Below are 20,728 nucleotides of genomic sequence, written 5' to 3'. Positions count from 1 at the left end.
AAACAACAAGAGTAATAGACTCATCAGCCGCCGCCTGTTGTCGCTGTTATCAATTGAATATAACTCTCATCGTTCTGCCATGCTTGTGGTGATTGCTGGCAGAGCAGGGGAGAAAGATGAGAGCTGTCTTCATCACTCTGTGCCGGGGAACAGCACTTACTGTACCGCTGCTTCCCAGGCGTCGGTACGCGTGGTTCTGAGGCGGCACAAGGGACACACGGACACTGGTATGTACGGTACTGGTTTTTCCACTTAATATTAATTCCCAACTGATGGTTGCAAAATAAATCGAATATTGCATTCCATGATGTCAGCCTTAGCATGCCTCATTTCACTCTTCTTGAAAATCCAGAGTTATCTTTAGGCAGACAGTCTAGAAAATATAGCATGCATTTTCTGCATGATCTGCTCCATTGTCAGCTATGCTTATTAAGACTGACATCCTAGCATTAGATAGATTTAGTGCATGTGAGTTGGTGAGTTTGTGCATCATTTCTGCTCCAATTGATTGTCTGTTCTGTCTGATACTTTCCATATAAATAATTCCAAATATTGGAAAATTGCACTAGTGGGATGTAGTGTAAAAATGAAAAAGAATTATTTAAACATTGCACAGAATCCCTGGTAGTGATATACATGCACATTAATTATCACACCTTGTGATCATGCTAGAAATTAATGACTCAAAGTCGCCGCTAGTATTAACGTATAGGGAATGTAAAATCAAGTGTATATCTTCCCTGTGATTTTACTTAATTGCAAGTGTATGAAACAGAGAATACACACCTCACCGCAATCTATCACAGAAGCAAAGCGCAATCATTATGGTCTAAAAATATACACTTTGTATAAAATATAACAAAAATTAGTTAAAAAGAATAAGAAATATTACAAGATTTTAGTAAATTATTACAAAATGATACAGTCCTTCCTTAGCATCTTGGATACATAGAACGGTTTCTGACCTAAAAATGTGTTGAAGGGCAAAGTACATTTTCTTAAATAATAATAAATAATAAATCTTCAGAACAGGAGCTCATTTTCCTTTGGCGCTGTGACAATGATGCATCTTCAGTATGATGTTATATTCAGATGACGATCTGTTGCAGACAACATCGATCAATTTAGTTCAGCTTTTGTTTTGGTCATTAATAATTTGCTAACTTTTCCTTACGTTCCCGCACCCTTTCAAGACTTTGTTTACAAGCTCCTTTGAAAATGAATCACTTCTGGCATTCAGAGAATAGACCATTGGCAACCATTCAGATTACAGTGGTTACGCTCTGGTTTGGCTTCTCTCCAGAATGCTTGAACAAGGGAGTGTCCTTTGTCAAAAACCTGATAGACTCGCTTGCTATAAGGCCTCTGATAACGGAACCTTTAGATCACTTTTGTGACAGAAAGGTAAATTGCCCAAGAGGTTTGGTATACTGGAATGAATGGGACAGAGGTTGAGTCTTCCTCCAGAAGCTGTCATAAAATCTATGTTTCTATCAGGAAATGATTAATGATGTCCCTTTAAAAGCCTGGTTATGATAAATAGTGGCTGTCTCTTAAAGGTTATCTTCTCTGTTGAAGCTGATGGGATCTTGGACAGGTGTGCTTCTCTCCAATTCACTTTCCCTGTTAAATGTCACTATCTCCTTATCTTCTCTATCTTCTTTAAGGTCCACCATCTGCTCCACATAATCCAGTACCAACTGTCAATGAGACATCCGTCATTATGGAGTGGAGCCCCCCAGAGGATTCAGGAGGTCGCAAAGATGTCACATATAACATCCATTGCAGAAGATGCCAACTAGGACAGAAATGTAACCCATGCGGAAGTGGAATCCATTATATACCAAGGCAGTTTGGTTTATCCCACCCTCGCGTGCTCATCACAGATCTGCTGCCTTACACCAACTATACCTTTGATATTGAGGCTTTGAATGGGGTCTCTGAGCTAAGCTCTGGACCCTTTAAGCAATTTATATCTGTCAATGTTACCACAAGTCAAGTAGGTGAGAAATCTTCCTTTCACTTACAAATGGAGATGGCTTTGGTTCCAAATGGTGTTAATATCAAAACACTGTGCAAATTACTATTAATAAAGTTTAGGTATGTTAGATCTCAATGCATGTCATTTGTGGGCATTGTAGGGGCTTGAGGGTTTCAAAGGTATTTACTTGCTGAAAATAATTGGTATTTTTTTTTTCGAAATTGAAAACAACACCCACAGAATTAAAGTTGCCATGGCTCACGGTTGTCATGAGCTTGACCTTCTTCAAACAAAGATCAAGATCAATACCGATTAGATTCGTGTACCCGGCATTACTTTATTCTCTGTTTTACACATGGAGTACATTTTATGCAGAGTAGAAAACACACAGTGATGTTCATGGACATATTTCCATTGAACTGAAAAACATGAGTTTACATAAGTAAAGGATATATATTTAATTAATGTAAGATATTGAAAGGGTTGTCTGCCATGGGCAATCAGCTTTGGTTAGAAGTCCATGGTTCTTTAATAGCAGGTGGACGGCAAGCCTCAGCTGGGAGGAGGGATAGAGATCCCAGAATGGATGCCCCTTGGACCGTACCGAGAGGATTAACATACACAGCGGGTGGACTTTAAAAGTTTTTTGGGGAGAATACAGAGGGAGTCAGGGGGTTATATAAACATTTATGGAATGCAGCAGAGGCACTGAAAAAGGTGATAGACTAGTCTTAGTTGACACATGGCAAAACTGTTGACAGGTTCCCTTTAATATATTGCAGTCACCATATTATAGAGCACTGCGTACTTACAATTGCTCATTTTGCCTTTTTACCCAATCAATTCTTCTCTTTTCTCTGCTTTATGTAGAAACAGGAAGTCTCATTTCCCTGCATTTATCAATCCCATCTTCAAATTCCGACCCAGTTGCTCCTCCTCCCCCAGCTACAGACTTTTGCAGTGACTTATCACACATATAGGGAAAATAGACCATGTTTCTACATACAGCTTAGGATTCAGCTAGTCTGTTTTTAATCATGTGATATCATAGACCTAATTGAAAACAGAAGAATTAGCTGGGTAGAAAGGCAAAATGAGCAATTGTAAGTGAACAGTGGTATATAATACCGTGATTGCAATATACAGTATTAAGAGGAAAAAAATTGTTGAATGTGCTTCTGAAAAGATCTAGGTGGAGACAGTAGGAAGAGATGAGACTAGTCCATTTTTGCCCACGGATGACTTCTTACCACACAACTCCAGGTCTCTCCTGATGTACACATGTGGGAGAGACCTGTTAATCACCTGAAGCAAAGGAAGGGGAAACTGGTTGGGGTGGCCCTGTACTAGTCTCATCTCTTCCTAGAGCCTGATCGATAAACTATGTTTTCTCTGAAATACTGGAACTTTTCAGAAAAATAACATACCTGGCTCCAATTATACAGCACTGCTCTGATTCATCCTACCCATTTTGGCTGCATGGACCAAGTGACAGGTTCCCTTTTATTCATTTTAAAGGGCCCTATATAATTCCACATGTCTCCTACAGCGGCCATTGGGGACAAATGTGCGTCCACTTGAAACTTTGCCATTTTCAACTACTGGATCCACAGAGATTAGGTGATGAACGGCAGGTTCTCAGTTAAAGAAAGATTTTCCATTTGAGCCAAGTTTTGGTTTCTTCACAATGTTCATATCATTCTACTTGATACGTGATACATATAAATAGTCAAAAAAATATTGCCCATAGCAATCACCAAAACATTTAATTCTCAAAGTAACGATTCACAAGCACCTTTACTTAGAATTCTAAATTGACAATTGGGTGCCATTAGTGTCTTACACACTCTGATATTGTCCAACCAGTGCTGACTATGTCAGACTAATTAGAAATATACCCCTTTGACAAAGAAAATGGTAACACCCTGTTAAATTTTTCACACGTTTTCAGGAGGAATAACAGATAAAATCTAGATTTAGAAATTGTAGCTGCATCAGGGTTGCAAAGGTATTGCGACGGTTCTCTTTAAATACAATTGTTTCCTATGATTTGGAAATTTACGTGCCCTCATATTCAAGTCAGGTTCAGTCACTCAGTGCACCCTAGGTGTCGCAAAGCAGCTCGATGCCCCTTCCCACCTACTTGGTTTCTATCTTTATGTCCTCTTCTGGCTCCTGTGAAGTCAGAACTGTCAGTCAAGGAAGAGTAAGGAGGAGACAGATCGAAAAATTGATGGAAAATTGCCCTGACCTGCTCGGTCAAGCGTGCACCGAGCGCCTATGCCAGTCATTTTGTGCTGACAGATTTCCTTTCTTTAAATGTAAATTATACAGATCCTGCTTAATAGTTTTCTAGATGGAAAATAACAGCTGTTTTATTTCTTGCAGCATAACATTAGTGTGAACATTTTTATTATTGCTCATGATTACATTTACTTCCAGTTTTGTTCATTGTCATATTATTTTCCTATGCAATTTTCTATCACAGTAGTTATTAATAATAAATTGTATTTGTATTTATTATCTGATTTTCCTGTTAATTCTTTGTCTCGGTTTTTCTATGGTGCATTTGCCAAAAGAATTCTAGACAAGTGTAAAAAAAAATTATCTTAGAGTTTTTTGTAAAATCTGGAAATACCAAAACAATAATTATAAAATAGTTATCATATAAAATAATTAACCTTTCTAAGCTAAATTACATTACATTTTATAATGTTTCCATCAGTCAACGTAATCCTGAAGGAGCGAAAGAGCAAAGACAGCGTCACTTTGGCTTTCCAAGGACCAGAAAAGTCTAATGATGCAGTGGTGGAATATGAAGTCATCTACTATGAAAAGGTCAGTGCTGCAAATGTTTGTTCATTGCCTCTCTGGAAAAATTAATGCAAGCTGATTAGTATTTGCTGTGTGTTATTCCCTGCAGAATCAAAAGGAACAAAATTATACAATATTGAAAACAAAATCAGCTTTTATGACTGTCGATGGCCTTAAACCCGGGACCACTTATGTGTTCAGAGTCCGAGCTCACACACTCGGTGGACAAGGAATTTACGGAGGAGAGATAGAATTGGAAACAAGTACGGAAGGTGAATTATATGTTATATTGTATGAGCCAGATGTTAGTACATTAGTATATTAGCCAGTTACTTGTTACAACAGTACCGGAGTTTGGTATGTGATAAAAGAGAAGGGGCCAATATCTAATCCCTTGATTAGACCTAGTCATTTTTTTTAATCATTTTTATTACATTTTTAAAAGTAAACAAAAAATAAACATAACTACTATCTACCACAATGATATATTAAAGAAACCAAAAAGGAAAAAGAGGAAATCCATCTCATGTATTTAAAACAGAGTAGTCCAATATGCTAGCTTAATGGGATAATGTTGTCTAACAATATCCTAGAATCAAACATTCCCAAATCATTTAACCGATCCTTGAAGGACATACTTTGCAGTCCGCTCACCATCCTGGTAGCTCTTCTCTGAACTTAATTCAGTTTTTCTATGTCTTTTTTAAAATGTGGTACACAAAACAGGGCACAGTATTCCAGATGAGGTCTGACCAAGGGGGGGATAATTAATTCACATGATCTAGACTCTATGCTTCTTTTATTATATCCCAGAAGTGTGTTTGCCTTTTATGCTGCTGCATCCCCCAGTTGACCCATGTGCAGTCTATAATCTATTAGTATACCCAACTCTTTTTCATATGTGCTGTTGCTTAGTTCTATTCCTACCATTCTGTAGATGTAATTTTTCATTTTTCTTGTCCAGATGTAGAATCTTGCATTTCAATAGAATATTTTTAAACAATGATAAGTAATAAACAATTAAAATAACATACTAAACTATTTGTGTATTCAAAATATTGGAAAGAAATATTTAAATTAAAAGTTTCTAGTAGTATAATTAACAAAGACAATATAACTAACAATATAAATAACAGTTGTGTCAGATTTCCTATTGGAGGGAAAATTATTCATTCCAAAAGTTCCATTTATTATAATATTTGCGTAAAAAGTTGTTTATTTCGGCTTTAATATATTCAAATAAATTGTGTAGGGATACTTTTTCTATAATTTCGGAGGTTGATGGGATAGTAGAAGTTTTCCAATTAGACGCGATTACATTTTTGGCAGTTAGGAAAATGTGTCTGATTAAGTGTCTTAATTTTTTTTGAATGATACCAGTGTCTAAAGACAGAAGTGCGAGCTTGAGGGTAATTGTCATTTTTTGGTGAGTGATTCTATAAATCAGTAAGGAGGTATCTTTCCACATATCATCTAAGTTTGGACAGTTCCATAAGATGTGAAGTATGTCTCCTTTCAACCCGCAACCGAGCCAACATAGGGGGTATTGGTCTTTACAGGCCTTGTCTAACCTATTTTGTGGTTAGATAACCTCTTTTAATGATTTTATAATGGCATTCATGTAAGATCGAACAAAGATTACAGTAGATGTATAGAAGAGATCTAACCATTTTAACTGTAGACAGGAACAATGAAAACAATACAACATATTGTCAAGGTGGAGTCAGGTGTAAATGCTAAGTGCTGGCATATATAGATTTCTGGGGTTTTATTCTATATTTCCATGTTGAAAAAACAATTCCACTCCTGCCAGATGAAAGCCTGTGAGTCCCGTTTTCCCTTCCTATACGACATGGTCGTGCAATAGCTTTTTACATAATATTTCAGAATATTACAGGACTTCATATACAGCTGTCTCAACCTTTACCCATATTTTTGTTAAGGATTTCAATTCTTCATAATAGCATCTTGTGATATAGTATTGACCAAGTCAACAAAGTCCCTTACAAGCTCCGGTACCCATCTCAACCACTGGATAATCAAATATAGTATGTCACATATAGCAAATATGTCTCCTAACAGAGTATCGTAAAGTGATGTTTTATCTTCAAATCTTGTGTCACTTACCTCGGGATGTTGAACTAAGAGGAAGTGAATTCATAGACATCCACGTGAAATGGCCGGGTGCTAACCAATTTTTTTTCAGACAGCACTCAGAGCCAAAGAGTGTCACTTGTCCATTAACACATCCATGAGATTCACAGAAAAAAAATTCAGAGTACGGCATATACCGTTCCAATCTTGAGAATTAGAACAGGATGTGGCTTGGCGTGCTCTCCGATAAAAGTCGAGAAAAATCGAGAAGCACACCAGCATTCACACGGATGTGTGAATGTACCTAAGAGGTAAAGAATAGAGTTGAGCGAAACGGGTCGAAAAATTTCAAAAGTCGCCGACTAGGATGAGGTCGGCCACGAGGTCGGCGACTTACGCGCCAAAGTCGCGTTTCAAAAGTTTGTTTTGCGCTCTTTTTCAGCCAATCAGGATCCACGGACACTGTGGGCAACGTGATGACATAGGCAGGGGTCACCACCATCTTTCAGAAGGGCATGCAAGTGATTGGCTTGCTTTGGTGGGCGTCACAGGGGTTATAAAAGGGCGTGCACGCCGACCGCCATCTTACTTCTGCCGATCTTAGCATAGGGAGAGGTTGCTGCTGCTGATTCTGTAGGGAGAGCGTTAGGCAGGGAAGAAGAAAAAAAAACTGCTTCTGCTGCTAGCGATTTTGCCTGTACAACACACCAGTCACTGTGTGTGCAGTGCAAGGGGAGGCTATATTGTGGTGGATCAGCGGTGTTGGTTGTTAGGCTGCCTTCTAAGGCTTCCTGACAGCTGCATTGCTGTTTACCCACTGCTCTGCAAACTGCTTTTTTAAAAGCAATCCCAATTTTTTTTTTTGTCCTGCTGAGGTACTGAGCGTGCATTTTTTCACACCATACAGCGACAGCGGTGTACGCTCCTCACACAGTACCGTGTAACGGCTGTTATCACAGCCACAGTGAAGCTATCTGTGTGTCACTCTGTGAGAATAAGTCGAGGACATGTTCCGTTCTTACAGACCTGCACCTACTAGTTTTGTCTAGCTTTCAAACAGTTAAATATATTTGCTGTTTGATCACATTCAAAACTATAGAGAGACAGCTTGTGTCAGTCCGTATACTTAAAAAACAAGGAGCTTGACAATTGTACGTACACTGGACAGCCATGTACGTGCACGCTCCTTTCAGTACCGTGTAATGGCTGTTATCACGGCCACAGTGAAGCTATCTGTGTGTCACTGTGGAAGGATAAGTGGAGGACTTGTTCCGTTCTTACAGACCTACACTTTAGGGAGATTCCTATTCTGCCCAATTCTACATACACCTTGTAGTTTGTGATACACTAGCAAATTTCTGCCTGTGACATAGCGCTCTGATATTCAGTGGGCCTCACACAATCCAAAAGTGTCCAGTGTCCACTAGTGTGTGCAGAAATTCAAAATCTCCCTTATCCTGTAGTCACTTTTTTCACACCTGTGCCATCGAGCCTGTGACATAGCGCTCTGATATTCAGTGGGCCTCACACAATCCAAAAGTGTCCAGTGTCCACTAGTGTGTGCAGAAATTCAAAATCTCCCTTATCCTGTAGTCACTTTTTTCACACCTGTGCCATCGAGCCTGTGACATAGCGCTCTGATATTCAGTGGGCCTCACACAATCCATAAGTGTCCAGTGTCCACAAGTGTGTGCAGAAATTCAAAATCTCCCCTGTCCTATAGACACCTTGTACCTTGTTTTACATTACTATATAGTTTGTTGGATTTTGTCTACATTTCTACAAAAAATGAGGAAGGCTGGTGGAAGAGGCCATGGAATTGGGCGGGGGTTGGCAGCTGGTAATGATGGTGTTGGTGGTGGATCTGATGGTAGTGGCAAGAGCAAAATAGGACCGAATGCAGGAGGTGTTGAGCCTGCGTCATCGTCTGGCTCCATAAGGCTTCGAAGGCTTAGTTTTCTAGGAGTTGGCAAACCGCTTTTAAAGCCAGAGCATCAGGAAAAAGTTTTGTCTTACATTGCTGACTCAGCCTCCAGCTCTATCGCCTCCTCTTCTGAAGTTGTAAAAAGTAAAAGCACTGAGTCGTCATTGGAGGCTCATGTTCATGAACCACACCTTTCCTTGTGTCCTTCACCCCAACCAAGATTGAAGGATGACGCAGGCCATACTACTGATTACTCCATGGAGCTGTTTTCACATACCATGCCTGGATTATCAAGTGAAATGGTGAATTACCCAGGCCAAGATGAATCTGACATGGAGTGCACTGATGCACAGCCGCTGATAGATGATTCTGCTGGTACATTCACTCAGAGCACTACATTGTCCTCGCAGTGTACAGAGCCAGATTCTGACCCTGATGAGACTCAGGTGCCCCTTCCCGCACACTATACCACCATACACGGTGACACAGAGGAAGGTGCACATGACATTGAAGAGGAGGTGATGGATGACCCAGTTGTTGACCCAGATTGGCATCCATTGGGGAAGAGGGTGCTGCTTCCAATAGCTCAGATGAGGAGCATCCACAGCAGACATCGACATTACAACAACTGTTATCTGGCAGGCCCGGAGCACTCCAAAGACAGGTTCCAAAAATCAAAAGAGTTGCTGGACAGCTTGTCCAGAGAGTCAAAAGATCACAGCGTGCTAGGTCGCAAAATGTCTGCCAAAGTAGGAAGAGTGCAGTGTGGCACTTTTTTGAACAAAATCCTCATGATCAGGCCAAGGTTATCTGTAAGAAGTGCGCAAAGACCTTTAGCCGAGGGAAAAATCTGAAAAATTTGAATACCAGTTGCATGCTTAGACATTTAACCACCATGCACTTGCAAGCGTGGACACAACACCAAACCTCAAGTGCCACATGTGCAACTGATCACAAAGAAGGTAGTCAGCAACGCTACATTGTTTCCCCCACTGTAAGCCCACCGGTTAGCACAGCAGCAAATGTTGAGGTGTCGTTGCAAGGCCACAGCAGTCAGGGAATCCCACTGTTATATCAACGAAATACTGAATCTAGGCCATCAGAAAGAACATCAACTCCATCACCATCATCAACCGTCTCTCAGTCCGCCCTGTCCACCGCTACTTCCACCATATGCAGCTCTCAAGTCCAGCTCACCCTCCCAGACACTATGAGTAGGTCAAGAAAGTACTCAGTCTCTCATCCGCGTACACTGGGTTTGAACGCCCACATTGCCAAACTAATCTCGTTTGAGATGATGCCCTATCGGTTGGTGGAAAGCGCAGCTTTCCGCGAACTCATGGCCTATGCAGTACCACGCTATGACCTACCCAGTCGCCACTTCTTCTCTCGCAAAGCCATCCCAGCCCTCCACCATCATGTAAAAGACCGCATTGTCCATGCACTCAAGCAGTCAGTGAGTGGAAAGGTGCACCTCACAACTGATGCATGGTCCAGTCGGCATGGCCAGGGCCGTTACGTGTCCATCACTGCGCACTGGGTTAATGTGGTGGATGCAGGGTCCACAGGGGACAGCGGTGGTGGGACAGTGCTGCCTAGCCCACGGTATAGGAAACAGTTGGCTGTAGGTGTTCGACCCTCCTCCTCCTCCTCCTCCAGAAGCGAAAGCTCGTCCACAGAGCGCAGTCGTACGAGCACTCCATCTGCAGCTGCCACTGTTGCACACGAGGTGTCCCCCTATCGAGCAGCTAGTGGGAAGCGTCAGCAGGCTGTGTTGCAGATGATGTGTTTGGGCGACAGACACACCGCCGAGGTGCTGGCCGAGTACTTGAAGCGACAAACTGAGTCATGGCTGGGCAGTGTACATCTTGAGGCAGGCAAGGTAGTTAGTGATAACGGCCGTAATTTTGTGGCAGCCATAGCCCTTTCAAAACTCAGCCACATACCTTGCTTGGCTCACACCTTGAACCTGGTGGTGCAGTGCTTCCTCAAAAATTATCCGGAGTTAACAGCCCTGCTCCAGAAGGTGCGAAGACTGTGCGCGCACATCCGCCGGTCGCCTGTACACTCAGTTCGTATGCAGAAGCTGCAGCGATTGCTCCACCTTCCCAACCACCGCCTCATTATCGACATTGCAACAAGGTGGAACTCAACCCTGCACATGGTGGAGCGGCTGTGCGAGCAGAGGCAGGCCATAATGCATTTGTGGGAGGATACACGGCCAGGCACTTTGAGAGCAGACATGGAGTTGACAGGTGTGCAGTGGTCGAAGCTGAAAGACCTCTGTAAAGTCCTTCAGTGTTTTGAGGAATGCACACGGCTGGTAAGCGCAGACAACGCCATCCTAAGCATGAGCATCCCACTTATGCGTCTGCTCATGCAAACTTTGATGCACCTTAAGGAGCAGGCGTCTGCAGCCAATGTTGACGAGGAGGGAATCCTTGATGACATTCAGCCATTGTCTGCTCAGGGACCTCTCCTGGACAAGTTGGAGGAAGAAGAGGAGGAGGAGGATGATGATGGGGATGATTACTTAGGGGAGGAGGATGCATCTCGTGGGGCAAGTGAAAATGTTGGCGTGGCAAGGTCTGGTACAGGGTTTGTGCGTGACTGGAGGGATGTGGATTTGCCAGAAAGTGCTCCTCCAACCAGCACTCGCAGTGCATCATTGACACCGGGAACATTGGCCCACATGTCAGATTATGCCTTGCAGATCCTAAAAAGGGACCCCCGCATTGCCAAAATGATGAACGATGACGACTACTGGTTGGCCAGCATCCTGGATCCACGCTATAAAGGCAAATTACAAAACATCATGCCACAGGAGAACCTTGACCTAATATTGGCTAATAAACAAGCAACTCTGGTAAATCGGTTGCTTGAGGCATTCCCAGCACACAGCAGCGGTGATGGTTCTCACACGAGCCGTACGGGCCGGGGGCAGCTTGGCCGAGGTGTTCATGGTGCACACAGCAGAAGTGGCGTTGGAGACAGGGGTTTCATGACACTGTTGTGGACTGATTTTTCAAGTACCGCTCACACAACTGGTAATACTGCATCGATGGAAAGTGACAGGAGACAGCAGTTGTCAACTATGGTTACAAACTACTTTTCCTCCCATATCGATGTTCTCCCACACAGGTCATTCCCCTTTGACTATTGGGCCGCTAAACTGGACACCTGGCCTGAATTGGCACAATATGCCTTACAGGAGCTCGCTTGCCCAGCTGCAAGTGTGCTATGGAAAGAGTCTTCAGTGCAGCTGGATCAATCCTGACAGAAAAAAGGACCCGTCTTTCAACCCAAAATGTGGATGATCTAACCTTCATTAAAATGAACCATGCATGGGTTTCCAAGGATTTTGTCCCACCTTCCGCTGATGACACATAGGGTGACAGAAAAATGGCTTGCTTTGGTCCACCTCTTCCTGGGACTTGACCTATTTCGCCTTTTGCATCAGCTGAATGTCCAACATCAACATATGCCATTTTCTAAAACTCCCTAACTGTGCTGCCCCCCCCCCATGGCCGAGGTCACCACCTAGCGCACGACACCGTGCGAGTGCCGTTGCCCTGGACAGGTGGGTAGGCCGACTCTTGGGCGAGGGCACTGGCACAGGGTCCCTCATAGTGCAATCAAGTGTCTCTGACGGTGGTGGTGCACACCCGCCATCAGACACACCGCCGTACTATGAGGGGCCCAGTGCCAGTACCGACGCCCACGAGTGGGCCCCCCTTGCTTGGGCAGGGCCCCAGCATTTGCAATCTTTACCTCTCCCTGCTCCTCCGCTGTGTAGTCTGGGCCGTCAAATCCATACTGTGCCTGACACCGTCTGAGCCTGCCTCCTGATGTATAGACATATATTTTGAATGTGTACGCTATCCATACATGTTATCCGGGGATACGGTACCCTTTCTCACCTTTGTGCAATCACGTGCAATCCATACTGGGCCTAACACCGTCTGAGCCTGCCTCCTGATGTATAGACATATATTTTGAATGTGTACGCTATCCATACATGTTATCCGGGGATACGGTACCCTTTCTCATCTTTGTGCAATCACGTGCAAGCCATACTGGGCCTAACACCATCTGAGCCTGCCTCCTGATGTATAGACATATATTTTGAATGTGTACGCTATCCATACATGTTATCCGGGGATATGGTACCCTTTCTCACCTTTGTGCAATCACGTGCAATCCATACTGGGCCTAACACCGTCTGAGCCTGCCTCCTGATGTATAGACATATATTTTGAATGTGTACGCTATCCATACATGTTATCTGGGGATACGGTACCCTTTCTCACCTTTGTGCAATCACGTGCAAGCCATACTGGGCCTAACACCGTCTGAGCCTGCCTCCTGATGTATAGATATATATTTTGAATGTGTACGCTATCCATACATGTTATCCAGGGATAGGGTACCCTTTCTCACCTTTGTGCAATCACGTGCAATCCATACTGGGCCTAACACCATCTGAGCCTGCCTCCTGATGTATAGACATATATTTTGAATGTGTACGCTATCCATACATGTTATCCGGGGATACGGTACCCTTTCTCACCTTAGTGCAATCACGTGTAATCCATACTGGGCGTGAGAACGGCTGGCGAGCTGTTAAGCAAGCTACAGCACCTGTGGTTTGCACACGTAAGTTTTTCATTTTTTCAGGAATGACAGTTAGGCCTAATTCCGGAACTGCGGTTGACCTGCACTTACAGGGAAATTATCGTTCGCGGGTAATAATTGTAATCAGTGATCCCCATCACTAACGTTGTTCAGCGGGTTATCTGCACCTGTAAGCGACAAACGCTGGCCTTTTCAGTGTAGCGCACATGCAGCCACGGACATGTAAGGGCATGACACACCAGTTATTGGCCAATCTCATGTGCCAGAGCCTCACGTGTCCCTCTAGTAAGCCGGACTCGGATCGCGGGGCATGACGGAGTCTCGTTCGTTAACGGAATTAAGCTTGCAATGTGTGCATCTTTTCTGTAGCTGGCATGGTTGAGGTTTCCCAGGTGGAGTCGAATTTAACCGTAGGCTCCACTCCTGGTGGTGCCCTTCTGGACATTCCTTTAAGGTTCAGCTTTGCAACCATACTGCCCACGTAAAACAAACACTTTGCCTTCATGAACGTTGTTTGGAGGGTCATGACTCGTGGGAATAACGCCGCCCAATCAGTTAACCTGCTAGAGAGATCCTTCATTGCTCCCAAGCATGACATCACACTCCCTAGGAGGAAGGTAATGCCACTGTGGCGACCGTACTCCTGGGGGCGACACAAGTGCACTGATGCCCACCCACTGCTCGATGAATCTGCTGGTACATTGACCCAGACCACTACATTCCCCTCGCACGCTACACGGCCTGAATCTGACCCTGATGAAACTCAGGTTACCCTTCCCATATACAGTTCCATCTTACACGGTGACAAAGAGGAAGCTGCAGATGAAAGTGCAGGGTCGGCCCACCCGCCATCAGACACACCACCGTACTGTCAGGGGCCCTGTGCCAGTGCTGTCACCAACGAGTGGGCCCCCCCCTGCTTGCTCAGTATCACAGCACTTGCAAGGTTGAAATACTGTGCAGTGAGATGGAAGATGGGGACGATGAGGAGTCCAGACTAGTACAGGGATTCCCTAGCGAGGAGACTTATTTGATTGTTTTCAATGTTGGGACAGCAATTTTTGGGGAGCACTATACTCTGGAGAATGATAGATGGGGCCCACAATACACTGGAACATTCCAAAGGTGGACAACAGACACTGGAGCAGCATTTACAGGGCCCATTATACACTAGAGCATTAGAAATGGGGCCCATTATGTTTGGAGCATTATTTGGGCCCATAAGACAGTGGAGCTTCATCCATGGGGACCAACATATACTGTAGCATTATGTGGAGCTCATCATATACTGTTTCAAACATTATATGGGACCAATGATTCTGTATGGAGAAATAGATGGGCCTCGTCATGAGATGTAAAAAGTGAAGTATTTTTCATTGTACTATACCGCTATTTCTCTGCCGTATCGGAGCATGATGAGTTGTGGTATGTGTTAAAGGGGCGCTCTTTCGCCCAGGGCACATGAAAACCTGGAGCCAGCCCTACCCCCCCCCACAACTTTAGCCAAATAACCCCCATTTTTCAGTGCGTAACTTGTATTATGAAGTTAATTAAGGTTGACAAGCTTAAGTAAGAAGAATTGATGCTTTTGGCATTCAAATGGGCACTGTAGGTGTGTTTCCTGTCCTCCTCTCTCTGCCGAATTTTATTCCCCATTGACTTACATTGGGTTTCATGTTTCGGGACGACCCCGACTTTTCCCTATAATCGGCCGATCTTGCTCGACCTTACTTTTGGAAAAGTCGGGTTTCACGAAACGAAACTCGACCCTAAAAATCCAAAAGTCGCTCAACTCTAGTAAAGAAGGTCACATCTGTTTTTTAGCTCATTAATATCCCATTCACGATATTAAGGAGATCTTATAGTATTTGAAATATGAGAGGACCACTTTATGCATATCAGCAATTTAATTTCAAAGGACTTTTGTTGAAATTATTTTTAATACATAACACTGTCCAATAAAAGTCATATTTGAAAAGTGGCAAAAACAACAAAAGAATTAACTGTTTAAATCACATATCTCTATGAAAAGGGACAGCTAAAAAATGCTGCATACAGTATATACAATTAACTGATGCAAAAAAAGCAAAACAGAATATTATGATTAAAATATTTGTAGCATGCAATGACAACTCCATAGGTTGGCTATATTGTGCCAACATACTCCACAGCACTTTACAGACATCATTACTGTCCTCGTCGAGGCTCACAGTCTAAATTCCCTATCGCTATGTCTTTGGAGTGTGGGAGGAAATTAAAGTACCTGGAGGAAACACATGCAAACACAGGGAGAACAATTACAGATGTTTTAATATGGCTCACAGCAGGGTAAAATGTGTGTAGCACATCCACAGTCTATTGCATATGTATGAGCAAACACAGACTATCTATTCACAGAGATCCATAATGGGGTGGTCCAAAACTAAAACTGATTTTCATCCTAAATGTCACTCTATTTATGTTAATAATATAATACCTTTTCTAATATGATTATATTAAAAAATCCTTCCCCTCTCTAACCTAACTGCTTTTTTTTTACGTAAAGTTGTTCTGGGTTTGATGGTGCTTGGTTTGAGAATACCCAGTGCATGCTCGGATACTCAAACAGAATGTCATCAAGTTGTAGAGGCTGCGGTCACTACCACAATCTATGACCCTACCATGTAGCATCATCAGTGACATCCTGTGACCTCCATTTCAAGGGCTGGACTAGTCACTGCGTCGGATGTCAATTCCGACGTTTGCTCTGTACGAGCTACCTTCACAGACATCACTTTTGGCAGCGAGGCTGATCTATGCTGGTCGAGTTCTTTCCTTACAATGTGCACTGACAGTGTGCTCTCTTGTCAGCTCATCAATTCAATCTAGAGCCGGCGAGGGAGCGCACTGTCACTGTGCACTGAGAAGAATATTGCACAGTAACAAGGGAACTCGTACTGAACATAAGCCAGTATTGACAACTGATGCATGCTCAGTAGAGATATTGGAGAGGGAAGGATAGAGACTTTTTAACTAAACCATATTAAAAAACCTATTATATTATTAAAACTAATTGAAAAGCTTAAAATGAAAATCAATATTAGTTTTAGACCACCTCTTTAGACTCTTACCACTCTCTGAACTTACATAGTGCTAACACTTGCTGTGGTAAGTCATCTAAAACCAGTCTTTGTACCACTTTTAATATCTTGGCACACTATGCTGGAAGTTTTAGGCATGGTCTTCGAGGAGAGAACTAAATGTAACCAGTGAAGTGCTTCACAGAAATCAATATGCTTATATGCCATAACCATGGCTCTTTTTAAGGCTATGCCCCTCCACATCTCTTCTATGCCCCCTCTTTGGGTGAATACTTACAGGAGCGCCCCTTACCAATAGATTTCTGAGAGACTTTCCAACTTTTTTAGGGTTTGGAGAGGTGTCTGTTTTTTTCAAAGCCTTTCAGTAGTCCCATGGTGGTTGGCAAATCTGATATTTGTCATGTTGGCAGAAGAGTCCGACCAAAATCTAAGGACCACAGATGCTACATGGCTTGCAGTCATCCCAATATCTCTTGAATGGACACCGACTCCTGGAAATAACTTTATCTTTGACTATGTATGGCCTGTAAGACTCCACTGCTGGCAGAAAAGATAGGATCAATACTAAATAATGATATATATTACTGGAAGATGGCTGCATTATCCTGTATATTCCTTAATCTCGTGACAATGCTAGCAGACACAACGAGGTCTCGCCTGCTTTTACTAATGTTAACCCTGTAGCCTAATTCCTGCGCAGTGCTGTGGCGTTTGTTCTCACTTTAGAAGGAGACATAGCATCTAAGGTGTCAGACAATGTGATAATACCAGAATATGCTCTATATTAAGCAGATCTGAGAGGGTGTTACGTTGTAATAAGCTGAAGTGCTAGACAGTTGAAGTGTTTTATCATTGTAACAGATGCGTCTTGATTACTTTTTTTATTCTTTATTCTCTAGTAGCGCTCAGAATTGACCCAATAATAAATGTAGTGGAGGAGAGACATTGACGTGGATGAAAACCACTCGTACATCATTAGTTTATTGCTTATTTGTTATGTCATTTATTGTCGCCAATCATAAAGACTGACCAAAAGTAGTCAAGCACTGGAAGTATTTTTCTAAAATCCCCATTGTGTGCGAATAAGTGATGAATGGACCAACTCCAACTACAGTACATCCACTATAATGAGCTCCTAGTCCAGAGAATTGGGCTGTGTTGTGTCATATGGGAAATCCAGCCCTGAGAACCAACATTTTCTCTCATAACTAAAGGAAACTGACTCCTTATAATTTGTGTTTATCTGTTTTTTGCATGAATTTTCGGTATATTTACTCTATTAGATGATGCATACCAACATGTTTTTTTTTTGCTAAAGTGTAATAGTACCAGTACAACATCAATAACCATATCTTTATTTTAATATTTAGCTGACACTGTCCAAAGAATCAACAGATTAATGTAAGTTAGAACTGATGAAAAAAAACAGACCGCACATCAATAAATCCTACATTCATCTAATGCTGCTAAGCAAAACTTTACAAAACTCAACATGAGGTTCTTAGTTTAACATTGTGATCAGACTGTGTGAAGCCCACCGCCATGTCACAGCGACCCTCTCAGAGTTTCCTTGCCTAAAAGATGCGGCACTATTCCCAAACCACCATCGTTGCAACAGTGCACCCGCAGGACGCACGACCAGTGCATCACTGCACCCATACTGCGAGGCTGAGCACCCATGGCTCCGGGTCACACCGCCCCAAAGGCAAAAAACCACAGCAACAATGGGCACTATACAGCACCAACACCAAGTGTAAGGAGCAAAAAAACTCACCCTCTACAAGTTCTCAGACTGTGAACTGAGAGCAAAAATAGGCAAAAACCCTTTGCAGTCTCCTGTTAATTAAAAATGCCTGTGCCAAAAGGGGGGAGTGCTGATCCAAACAAAAAAAAAAAGAAAGCGGGGACAGTAATACCATATGTCAGAACTGCAGAAAAAAGACATGGGCCTCATATCCAAAAGTCATACATTGACCTAATGCCGCTAGGCAAATCTTTACAAAGGTTCTTAGTTTAACGTTCTGATCAGATAATATGATGCCCACTGCCACGTCACAGCGAACCTCTCAGTAGGTCCCTAGCCTATAAGGTGCAGTGCCGTGCACAAACCACCATCACAATGACAGTGCACCAGCAGGGCTGCCAACCTGGTGCTTCACAGCTGGTAGATAGCAATTGTACACGGATGCTCTGTAATTGAATGCTGTACAGATAAATTCAATAACTCACAGGTGACGTCGTATCTGATTGGAATCGATAGCTTCCCCATTTCTTCTCTGTTCATCCAGACCGTCATGGCTACTTCTCCCAAGCACATCTCTTCTCTGCGGAATATAACACAGAACCTCTGTGGCTGATTGTTATTCCAGCACCCTCATCACCTTTTGCTACTCCTGCACAAGATACACAGTGCCATAACCATCTAAAATGCCCAAAAAGTACTAATATGCCTCTTTTACGCCCTTCAAAAAGTTTTACCCCTTTTTGTGCCACACATACTAATGATGCCTCTATATAATAATATTGTCCTCATTGTGCCTCCACATAAGTGACAGTTTCCCCTCTTTGAATCCATATAGTAATTGTGCCCCCATCTATGCCTCTATATGGTAGCAGAGCTCTCTCCATGTAGTAATAGTGTCCCATCTGTACCACCATAAAAGTGCTCCTCTTGTTCCCTCTCTCTGAGCCTCCATATTCTGGCAATAAAGAAAAATAAATAAATTCACGTCTTTGCTATAAATTTCATATAGCGCATGAACCCTTTCTTATACTTACATCACACTGATCTTGGGTATCGTACATTTGGTAATGGCAGCTGTAGAAGTGAAAATTTAAAGTGGGCACCATCAAATGAAATTCTCAATGGATTCTGTTGACATAATCACCGATGTAAGCTCCCTGTTCCTGGAACAACTGATGTAGGAGTATGGTAGCTTTTTCGAAAAAGGAATTAATGTTCCCAATGGATCTGTGTAATCCTGTGACATCCGGTTTTTAATCCCAAATATAGCTTAATTTGCTCTTATCCACTATGATTAATGAATTCCCTTAAGGATATTTTGGAAAACATCCACTAATCTCTTCTGCATTATACAATGTAATGTGTGACTGGAATTACACATACAATATGATCCGTTATTAGAAATACTCTGAAAAGTGACCATTTTTCAAACAAATCTTTTTTTTTATAAGATTTTGGATCATACAATGGTATGTACACACCTGTACAAAAATATCACTGAAATCTTCAATCCAGACTTTGACTTTAGATGCTTTATCTATATTTGGCCCCTGATAGTGTTCATATTGATAAAGGGTGACATTGTATAGATACTGTATAAAACAATACCTCTATATAATGTCAAAGTGATACCTCAATATATTTAAAAAAAAAATGGTTCACCTTTTGTACCCTCATAACCCAGCATATATTGCTCTCATAATATCACAATAAATTGGTAAATTAACCTCCATATGATTTCCAAAGAATATTACAATATTTTGTCTAAATGACAGTGCCATGTGTTGCCTACATAATACTTCCATTTACTGCCCAAACAAACCTTCAACTGTACCCTAGTCAGAGCAGAAGTAACTGAATGAAACTGATTTATCATTTCTCTCTATTACTCACGCTCAATATTTGGATGCTTCTGAGTGTCCTGCCAATGGAGACCCTTAGGAAACACAGAGCAAGTAGCCCATTTTGCCAACCCTGATTTAATTATGAAACTAATACATATAAGACCCAAAACAAAGCTTAATTGCAAATATGCTTAATTAGAATATCCTATGAGTCTCCATGGTTACAGACTACAAATAAAACTACCGTTGTCAGATCTTGAATTTATGTTAACTCCATTTCTCCCCGATCACATGCTCACCCACCGAATCTATATTGGTAAGGTTTCAAAGGCAGAAATTTCTTCTTAGGTAGTTGTCCACTTGGTGATTTTTTTTTTGCAAATTGCTTACAGTGGTTTAAAAGGAATCTGTCACCCCATTTTAGCCCTATCAGCTGCTGGCACCGCCATCAGGGGCTTATCTACAGCATTCTGTAATGCTGTAGATAAGCCCCCGATGTAACCTGAAAGATAAGAAAAGTGAGATATATTATACTCACCGGGGGGCGTGGTCAGGTGCAGTGGGTGACACGGTCCGGTCCGGCACCTTCCATCTTCATACGATGCTGCCCTC

General features: G+C 42.4%; 1 protein-coding gene across 5 annotated transcripts in view; it reads left to right on the top strand.

The window, feature by feature from the left end:
• The window catches only part of LOC141091106 (ephrin type-A receptor 3-like), a 409,334-nt gene that overhangs the window by 208,441 nt on the left and 180,165 nt on the right, over nucleotides 1-20,728 (top strand). For 4 of the 5 annotated variants that reach the window (XM_073576466.1, XM_073576463.1, XM_073576467.1 and 1 more), the window contains 3 exons: nucleotides 1,668-2,003; nucleotides 4,707-4,819; nucleotides 4,905-5,067. In XM_073576466.1, the coding sequence (XP_073432567.1) occupies nucleotides 1,668-2,003; nucleotides 4,707-4,819; nucleotides 4,905-5,067 (612 nt within the window). The remainder of the gene's footprint in view (nucleotides 1-1,667; nucleotides 2,004-4,706; nucleotides 4,820-4,904; nucleotides 5,068-20,728) is intronic. The other variant, XM_073576465.1, reaches the window with a different exon arrangement.

Source organism: Dendrobates tinctorius, unplaced genomic scaffold (assembly GCF_039654945.1).
Source record: "Dendrobates tinctorius isolate UK_male_01 unplaced genomic scaffold, ASM3965494v1 ptg000049l, whole genome shotgun sequence".
NCBI lineage: Eukaryota > Metazoa > Chordata > Amphibia > Anura > Dendrobatidae > Dendrobates > Dendrobates tinctorius.
Note: the sequence above shows the minus strand (reverse complement) of the source record. Positions and strands in the feature narration are given on the sequence as shown.